Raw genomic sequence first — 9,506 nt, 5'->3', positions numbered from 1 at the left:
GACACATGACGGGGGTTATTTGTTTGATGATGTGTGCTGATGTCTAGAGTCCTAGACACACCCCTAATACTATATCCATCAGAGCATCAGAAATTACTTGGTCACACTTGGCCACCCAAAATAACACCAGCATTCACCAGCGCCCGCCCCATCATATGCTCCAGAATCTTTACCCGTGACCAACATAGTCATGACACATGCACACGTCACATAATCATTCATCAGGTCATCATAAACATAATTGCATAATACTATATCCATCAGAGCATCAGAAATTACTTGGCCACACTTGGCCACCCAAAATAACACCAGCATTCACCAGCACCCGCCCCATCATATGCTCCAGAATCTTTACCCGTGACCAACATAGTCATGACACTAGTAGTTGCACTCAGTAGCAACAGATTTACATAGGCATTCAGCAAACGAAGCAAAAAAGCAGATGATCGGCGAATTACGATATGCTCCAGAACCTTTACCCGTGACTAACATAGTCATGACACTAGTAGTTGCACTCAGTGGCAGCACATTTACATAGACATTCAACCAATGGAAGGTGATAGTGGTCAAGCAATGATCCAACAAACAGCAGTCTTGAATTGGTGAAGCAGAATATGAGCAGCTTACAGTGGAAGGTGACAGTGCTCAAGCAATGATCCAACAAACAGCAGTCTTGAATTGGTGAAGCAGAATATGAGCAGCTTACAGTGGAAGGTGACAGTGCTCAAGCAATGATCCAACAAACAGCAGTCTTGAATTGGTGAAGCAGAATATGAGCAGCTTACAGTGGAAGGTGACAGTGCTCAAGCAATGATCCAACAAACAGCAGTCTTGAATTGGTGAAGCAGAATATGAGCAGCTTACAGTGGAAGGTGACAGTGCTCAAGCAATGATCCAACAAACAGCAGTCTTGAATTGGTGAAGCAGAATATGAGCAGCTTACAGTGGAAGGTGACAGTGCTCAAGCAATGATCCAACAAACAGCAGTCTTGAATTGGTGAAGCAGAATATGAGCAGCTTACAGTGGAAGGTGACAGTGCTCAAGCAATAATCAAAGCGGGCGCATGAGCCCTGGCATGTCCAACAAACCATACGCCCCAGATTTCCAAAATCCGGTCGCAACTGCTATTGGGTATGCGGGGTAGGTCTGGTCTGCGAGCCGGATAACCTCCCTGCACGCCGGTGGAATGGTCTGTAAAGTGGACGAGCAGGCGCGCACAGCAAGGTACTTAGCACGCCGGTTCAGCCTTCTGCCAGCCTTTGCATCATTTTCCACTTGCTGAAGCTCCTGCATTAGGTCCACCACTTTCGGCCCAAAAGGGTGAGAAACCATGACTCGTAACATCCTTGTCAACCCTTCAGCATCATTTTTCTTCAAAGCACTGATGGACATGAAGATATTGAACACCTCAAGATTTGATAGGGCCATGTCGCCCCACAGATCAGGACCGACCGTGTAAGGGACGGATTTCAGCAGTTGCTGCTGAAGATTTTTAACATCAGCAGTTTTGCCGCTGGCCACCAAGCCCGCCCCAGGCAGCCCGTGGCGAACAACCAGGTCAATCCTCTCGTGTATGTTAAATACGCGGCGGTAGAACACAGCCTTGTGCTGCAGTGGCATCAAAGGAGGACAAGACTGAATGATCTCCACCATTCTCACGTCGCTGAGCATCTCATTTGCTAGACGCTGGAGGCCCTCGAGAAAGGGGGGCAGAAGATGCTTTGGCAGCGAACCTTGGGACTTGAAAATGAGGACCTCAAGAAAAGAAGCAAACTCTTTGTAGTTCTCCACCCGCTCTTCGGTTGTCAGCTGTGTTGCCCCTCCAGGCACGATCACTCCGGTGGCATTAATCTCCTTGAGACCGAGCACCATTCGTCGGGGCAGCAGCACTGTATTTTCCCTTGTGAAAAGGCCTTTTGTGGATAGACCCAAATCATGTGCGCCGCCGATCAGATGGATCCCGGACAGGATGAACTTGTTCCCGTCATCCTTCACAAAGTGTGGATAGGTCACATGAGGAGAAAATAGACGATCGTATGGGACTGCATGAAGAAGGGGGTTCTTCTTGAAGAATTCGAACACATCCTCCAGTTCCGAGCCAACGAAAAATCTCTCGGCGTTCAAGCCGCTGCAAAATAAATGAATGCTAGTCAGAGCATGGTTGCTTGCATGTCACTAAATTTAAGAATAGGATTTAAGAATAGCTTGGGTTGACAGAATAATGTCGTTTATACTATGTCCTATTTATAGATCCGACAGATACTATTATGAAACTGGGATGATCTATCATGACAACACTCAAACTGAAACGATGTGACTGCAATATAAACTGCTGACCATCATCAATAAATGTGCATGCAACACTAGGGTACACAGAGAACAAATAGCCAGTTAACAGCGTCTACAATTCACATGTGGAGCACGAAAAATCTTAAACCCTGAACCTAGGTAGAATGGTTTTCGTTTCGCATTACTAAAACCCACATCGTTATACATCAGCCACGCGTACGAGTAACTAACGGCTATGAGATCAAGTTGTCACCACGTTAATGTGATGGAAGAACAGATTGGTTTAACCTAGCGTCAGATTCAGATCCTCTAGATCACAGCAGCAACTATCCAAAACTGGAGAACGAAGCGCAAACTTGCAGACAATTAAACCAGGACAGCACTGGATCCCTAACCACCAGCAACGTTGACCAGAATGCGGCAAAGCAAGCCCCACAGATCACAGATCAAAACAATACAGCTCAACTGCCACTAGATGGAACTACTCGAGATCGGATCAGGCAGGGCGTGGCAACCTTTGTCACAAACCAAACAGGTCCTCATCTTGAAGAACTAACCTTAGGCAAGTTTGGGGGGAAAAGGTGTGGCCCCTGAATTACTTCACATCAGTTGGTAGAATTCAGTGGGATCCCTCCCCTGCCCTACAGTAGGTGGATTTGGATGGGTACGGATTAAAGTAGAGAGATATTAGGCAAACTAAGTGGGATCACGACCCTACCACCAAGTGGGATCGAACAATGTATGCCACTACCACCAAGTGGGATGCAACAATCTACTCACTCCACAGAGCGGGAACAGTCCAGTTGCATATATAAATAAAAGACTCCACCAAATTAAGCAGGGGCCTCCATAAATTAAGGGAACAATCCAAAGTATGTAAATTTTCTTAGTACACAGAGATTATGATCAAACCCATGGCACCAGATAAGTAGGCTTGTATATATATCTCAAATCCAATCATTAGTTTCAGAAGAGATGAATATAAGATAAATTTGCTTGAAGTTTGTTTAATTTTATTTTTCCTGCAGTTCCACCAAACACATATGTGAATTAGCCTAATTATGAGGATGCATGGGTTAATCAACACGTGCATGCAGTTGTTGTCAAATAAGGAGGTAAGGCTGTACACATATTTGCACCCACCTCCCTGTCCTCCCTTGTCCCTACACTCATTGGCATCCACCTGAAATGGATGGATATGCCTGAGTACTACTACTTAATGTACTTGAATCATGTGACCCATGGATAGCAACATCTGAATCACTTTCAGATCACAACATGTGAAGTCAACATCCATCCCCACTAAGTGGGGAGATCAATCACTAAAATACAGATTGCCACTCCACTAAAATCCATCCCCACCAATATAATAATGACCTAGGGATATATGTGCAACTCACTAAAATACTACCCCACTTGCTGTGCCTGGCAGATCCACTAAGTGGCTGCATTCATGGCAACTCCACTAACTGTCAGGTTAATTAGTAGGCATCCAATCAACATGAAGTGGCAATCAACATGAAGTAGGCAGATCCACTAAGTGCTATGCCAACTGGAAAGAGGGGAGGGAGGGCTTACAATCCGCTGGCGCCGTTGAAGCTTTCACTCACCCACACCCGCTGCCCCTGCGGCAGGATGTGCAGCTGCCGCCGGCTTCCGCCGCCCGGTGCGAGGAGGGGGGGGGCACGCCAATGCTGCCCACGCTGATGCTGAGGCTGCGGCGGGCCATGGCGAGAAGACCCTGAGAGCGCGTACGCATCATCTGCTTGGTGGGGGGAGGGCGGAATGCGGCGGCGGGGGAGGGCGCGCGCAGGCGGCTCGCCGGCGAGGGTTTTGGTCGGGACTGCGAGTGCGAGCGCGAGTGCGAAGAGGCTCTTTTTCGCATCGATCCTCGCCTTTCCACAATTTTAGAGGCGAGAAGCGAGTGCGTGCGGGGGTTTGGTTTTTCTTTTTAATTTTTTTATTACAAAAGGTCAAAAGGTCAACAGGTCGCGGCTCGGTAATCGCCCCGTGATCTCTTTTGATTTATTTATTTATATATATTGTATATAACAGGTCAACAGGTCGCGGCTGGCTCCTGCGGTTCATGCGCGCCGACGCGGTCCCAGGTCGTGGTCACCACGCCGGTGCTCAAACGTCGGCATGCCCCTTCAGTTCTTTTGTCCGCTTCCGCTTGGCTATCCCGTGTCTACGAGTGCCAGGGCATGCCGCGGCCGCCGTTAACAACCAGCCATGCCCAAGGAAAACGCCCCCGTCCGTCTCGTTGTTGCTTCCTGCAGCAGCAACAGCGCCGGAGGGAATTCGCTGATGTCGTTCCAGCAGCCGCGCCGGCTCCCAAGAGAGCACCTAGGCACGCGCGCCACCAGAGGGGCATCCAGCAAGAACGGCACGAGCTCCTCGCCGTTGTGCGTCTCGGGGACGGCCTCCACGACGAGCACCACGGCCACGTGCTGCTCGCCGGGCGCCTCCACCACGAGCACCACGGCCACGAGCTGCTCGCCCGGCGCCTCCACCACGAGCACCACGGCCACGTGCTGCTCGCCCGGCGCCTCCACCACGGGCACCACGGCCACGTGCTGCTCGCCCGGCGCCTCCACCACGAGCACCACGGCCACGTGCTGCTCGCCAGGCGCCTCCACCACGGCCACCGATGCCCATCTGCTTCCCCACTTTCCGCGCATCGCGCCCCTCGACGCCGCCGTCCCCCTCTTCCGCAAGGATGCTTCCAGCAAAAGCCCAGCCGCTGACGCGGCGACTTCGGTGAGTGGTACCTGAGCAGGTCGGCGACGAGCTTGGCGCGGTTCTGCGAGTCTTCGTGCACGCCCAGCGGCGCGTGCTCAACCTGGTCGCGTCCAGCAGGTCGGCACAAGGACGCCGGTGCGCCGGCGACCACTCTGCTGTGCGTCTCGGGGACGACGAGCACCACGGCCACGTCTCGAGGAGAGGCAGAGGAGCACGCGACCGGTGCTCATCTGCTTCTCCTCTTTCCGGAGACGCACGCCAGTGCCCAGACTGCTTGCGTACTCGTCCATCTCCCTCCACTCCTTGGCGCACGAGCACGCCGGCCGGCGATAGCATCATGGTCGTCCCCGCCGAGCACCCAAGCTGCCATACACCGTGGACCGGTGCGTGTAGCAATGCGCGCCGAGTGGATGCACCTCGACGCCGCAAGGACGCCTCCAGCAAGCCCTCGAGGGCTGGTGAGCTCGTCGCCGTACTTGCGACTTGTACCGGAGCTTGAGCTTTTTGGATAAGCCAAGCCGCTCCGGGATGACCCCGAAGAGGAAGACGCGGCGCACGTATGGTCTTTCAACTCCAGCTGCGCCTGCTTCACGGCGAGGTGGTCCATACACGTCCCCGTCCGCCGCCTCAGCCGCTGGAACTCGCGGAACAGGAGCGGCGGGTGTGGGAGGGCTCTCGCGCGGCGCGGCGTCCCCCGGAGTCACCCACGGTCACCGTCGCGCGGATCTCGCGCCGTTGTGCGTCGAGCAAGCACGCATCCGTCGACGGCAACTCACCTCACACGCCATCCACGGTCGCCGTCGCGCGGATATCGCGCCGTTGGGCGTCGATCAAGCACGGGCACGCCTCCGTCGACGCGCTCGCCTTCGTGGCCGGCGCTCATCTGACTGTCCTCCTTCCTCGCGCCCAATCTGGTGACGGCTGACAGCAGTGAGCTGATGGCCCATGCTGCCAGTCGTCCTCGCGCAGCGCCGACGAGATCCCGCGCGGTTGGAGCACTCGCCGCCCGCTTGCTCGGCAGCAGGAGTAGCCGGCCGCCGTTGGCTGCACTTTTTACCATGCCGCAACGCCACTCGCAGCCATGAAGCTCGCCGCGAAGATGAAGCAGAGGAAGCGGAAGCAGTGGCTCTGTACTAGTATGCGCTTGCAGCCATGAAGAGGAAGCACCACTAGTACTATCGAAATCCAAGAAATAAGGCCGGTGGGTGGCCACGTGTGTTGTCCACCGGCCACGTGGGTTGTGACCGACAGCGTTCGTTTTTTTAGCAAGCTGATGGTATATACTAGCGTTAATTAATTTTGGTGGAATGGACAAGCATTAATTTGCTAGCGTTTTTTTCTTTTTTTTTTACAGTGATGCTGGTTTCTTCTCGGTGCTTACGAAGATGAAGTGCTGAATAAGTTTTGCTGATCAAGTATTACAACATACTCCCTCCGCTGCATAATGTAGCGCATATAAATTTTCTACAAAGTCAAACTTTATAAATTTTAATCAAATTTACAAAGAAAACTATTTATATCTACAATATCGAATGTATATAATATGAAAGTATGTCTTGTGATGTATCTAAGCAATGTAGTGGTACGGGAACCCGTGGTTGAGTGGGAAGCCGTTCACGTCGATGCCGACTTGATCACGCATGAAGGCCGCCTGATCGGGATCATAGCCAGCGGCCGGCGTGAACGCCCCGCGACCGTCCTGGCTTTATGTCTCGTCGGGATCGTAGCCAGCGGTCGGCGCACCGTCCTCGAAGATGAGGTTCTGCATGTAGTCCTCGTCGACGGCCGGGCGGCATTCCGTCGAACAGGTTGCGGGCGTCCGGGAGCACGCCGGCCGGCGTCTGCCGCGCGCGTTTCCTCGGGCCGCCAGATGACGAGCCACCGGCTACCGAGGCGGCGTTGAGGTCGATGGGCGCGGGCGCGGCCACGCTCACGTCAGGCTAGCACTCCCCCGAGAGGCGGGAGGCCTGCAGGTACACGTAGAAGCCGGGCATCGGGTTGCAAGCCGACGCGCGGGGCGAGTCAGACAGCACCATCCGAGGAAACATCGATGAGCTGGTGCTGGCCGCGGCATGGCGACGTTGACGAGGCCGTGCTGACCAGGGTTTAACCCTAGCATGTAGAGCGCCTCCCTCGTTACCGCCGCGACGGGGACGTTCGTGACCTCCTACTGCGCGGCGGCGGTGACGGCGGCCTGCGCGGCGGCCTCATCCCTCGCGTCCACGGTGTGCCTCCGGCCCTTTCTTTTGGCCGACTCCCTTGCCCGTTGTTCGGGCATCAGCGGCTTCTTTTGCTTCGGCCCTTCGTCGACTAATCTTCTTATTGTTTTTCAAACACAAAAGAGTTTGGTATTTCAAACGTGTTATACAAAAATATATAATGGATACGGAGCTTATTTTCACATACTACAAAGCCACCTCTATGTTCTTGGAATACACAGTTATATACTACTCCCTCCGTTCCAAATTACATGACTCAACTTTATACTAAAATTAGTATAAAGTTAGGTCATCTATTTTGGAACGGAGAGATACAAAGGACACAACAGTATATATCTTCATCGGCTATGAATTTTTTGCTACACAGGACTTGTTGTCATACTACGAAGCCATCTCTATGCTCTTGTACAGGGTCTTGAGCCTCTTTGCCGTCTGGATGAACCCCAGGATCACCTGCACACATTTTTTCACCATCCAGCAAATATCATATCATAAATGAATCAAAAACTTAGCATGGACTGTTTGCTGGGCAAGGATTACAACATAGGGTGATGTTAGTTGCTTACAAGGTTGAAGTGCTTCCAGTACCTCCATAGTGCGGGTGTTCCAAGCTTTGTCAGGTTCACTCTCTGCAACAACAAAAAGCAGAATATCCCAACACCAATCAGCGCAACTCTCACCCTACACTCAATTAGGTTCCCACGAGACAGACAGACATGATACTGAATACAGCAAGAATCAAATTATCTTTTGCCTTGTCAACAAATTAGTCACGAGTTTAGCAAAGCAATGACAATGACAACGACTTGACCACACTCCTACCTAACTAACCATGGCCCATTGCCATGTGATCACACGCCTTTCATCATACTGTTTATTATATATGGCCCAATCTCATCTCTCAGATCAGACGCAAATTACTTGAAATGTCCTGATTAGTTGCCAGGATAGTGACAGTGATTACCGCTCGCAGCTTCGAGGTCGAGTGAAGGTTGGCCTGGCTGCTGGACGTCGTCGTGCAGGAAGACCATGGCCTTGTGTGCCGGACCCTCGGCTTTGTTGGCTTCTGGTACTCGATGCTTGCTGTGAGCAAAACAGGAGCAAATATTCAGTCTTATTGTGCTCTTAACAGACAGTTTAAAGCATGCATTTTGGCTACAAACATTGTGAATCATGAAAAGGTCTTACAGTAGTTCATGTCTTTGTCTCCCATGTCAAAGCTGCCGCAGTACGAGTTGTTGCCGCCATCGATCTCGTCGTCATCTTCGTTGCCAGTCGGAGCTTCCAAGACACTCAGGGCATTCCTCTGCAACTTCACCTCCACACCATTCTTCAGAACCTGTTCTTTCCAATAGGATAATAATATCTCAGGGATTAGAACAGGATACCATATTTGGATGGATGTTGGTTTCTACTAATGCTTTTATTATGGCTTTATTATATGCATCTTCAACTTTCAAGCTAGTCTGAAATTGCTTTGCTCGCTTGACTAGCTAGCTACTTTCTGAAAAGTAAAGTGGAGTCAAAAGGGACACATGATTCCTTTCACTCCATTGCAATTGTGAATCAATATCTATCAATATAAAGAAGCAGCCACTAGCTAAGCAGAGTTTCAGTGGGATGCCTAAATAAATAATACTCTAATTGAAAGGAAGAAAGGAAGGAAGGAAGCAAGACTGACCAGCCAGTGCCAGCCTCCAAGGCCAACAGCCTTCTTGACCACACCCTATAGGCCGACCAGCACGGACTTTGTTCGGTTGTTACCGGTGATGACGACCTTGGTGTGCCTGGGCAGCACGGTGAGCTCCTCGTCGCCGCTCTCGTAACAGGACAGCGACAGCATCCGCGAAGAACAGACATCGGTCCCCATCATCATACTGCTTCACCGGCCTGATGTCGTCTCCCTGCTGAAACAAAGGCGTGGCACCAAATTCAGTTAATCAATACACACACAGCCAGCTTAACACAAGGAATACAGTAGAGAGCACCATGAACCCAAAAGTTGCCAAAATCAGCTCAAGATTCCCAGCAGAGTGCATGGATATCAAGTTGATTAATTATAGCAGCGCGTAAGAATTTGAAGATTTGCAGCTGACTGCATGAATCTCAAGATTTATTATAGCAGAGTGCAAAAGTGAAGCATCTGATATCTGAAGGAGTGGTGAACACTGAACAGTTGATGCAGTTACATAAATCCAAAGCCATACCAAGTTACTTACTGGCAGCAAGAAGGGATCACTTTATAAACACAGTCA

At 51.2% G+C, this 9,506-nt stretch overlaps 1 protein-coding gene and 1 pseudogene across 2 annotated transcripts; both read right to left on the bottom strand.

Moving 5' to 3' along the window:
• Positions 1-211: 211 nt before the first annotated feature.
• Positions 212-6,398, bottom strand: LOC125515825. 2 transcript variants are annotated; one of them, XM_048681335.1, is made up of 2 exons: positions 5,062-6,398; positions 212-2,129 (listed from the first exon to the last, which is right to left on the bottom strand). In XM_048681335.1, exon 2 carries the CDS (start codon positions 1,871-1,873, stop codon positions 1,052-1,054), a length of 822 nt encoding a protein of 273 aa, XP_048537292.1. In that variant the 5' UTR covers positions 1,874-2,129; positions 5,062-6,398; the 3' UTR covers positions 212-1,051. The 2 variants fall into 2 exon arrangements, with proteins under 2 accessions (XP_048537292.1, XP_048537285.1); XM_048681328.1 differs by lacking the exon at positions 5,062-6,398 and adding an exon at positions 3,869-4,064.
• Positions 6,399-7,199: 801 nt separating this feature from the next.
• LOC125532895 lies at positions 7,200-9,153 on the bottom strand (annotated as a pseudogene).
• Positions 9,154-9,506: the final 353 nt, after the last annotated feature.

The sequence above is a fragment of the Triticum urartu genome, chromosome 1 (assembly GCF_003073215.2).
Source record: "Triticum urartu cultivar G1812 chromosome 1, Tu2.1, whole genome shotgun sequence".
Taxonomy (NCBI): Eukaryota; Viridiplantae; Streptophyta; class Magnoliopsida; order Poales; family Poaceae; genus Triticum; species Triticum urartu.
The sequence above is the reverse complement of the archived record's forward strand: the minus strand, read 5'-3'. Positions and strand labels throughout refer to the sequence as shown.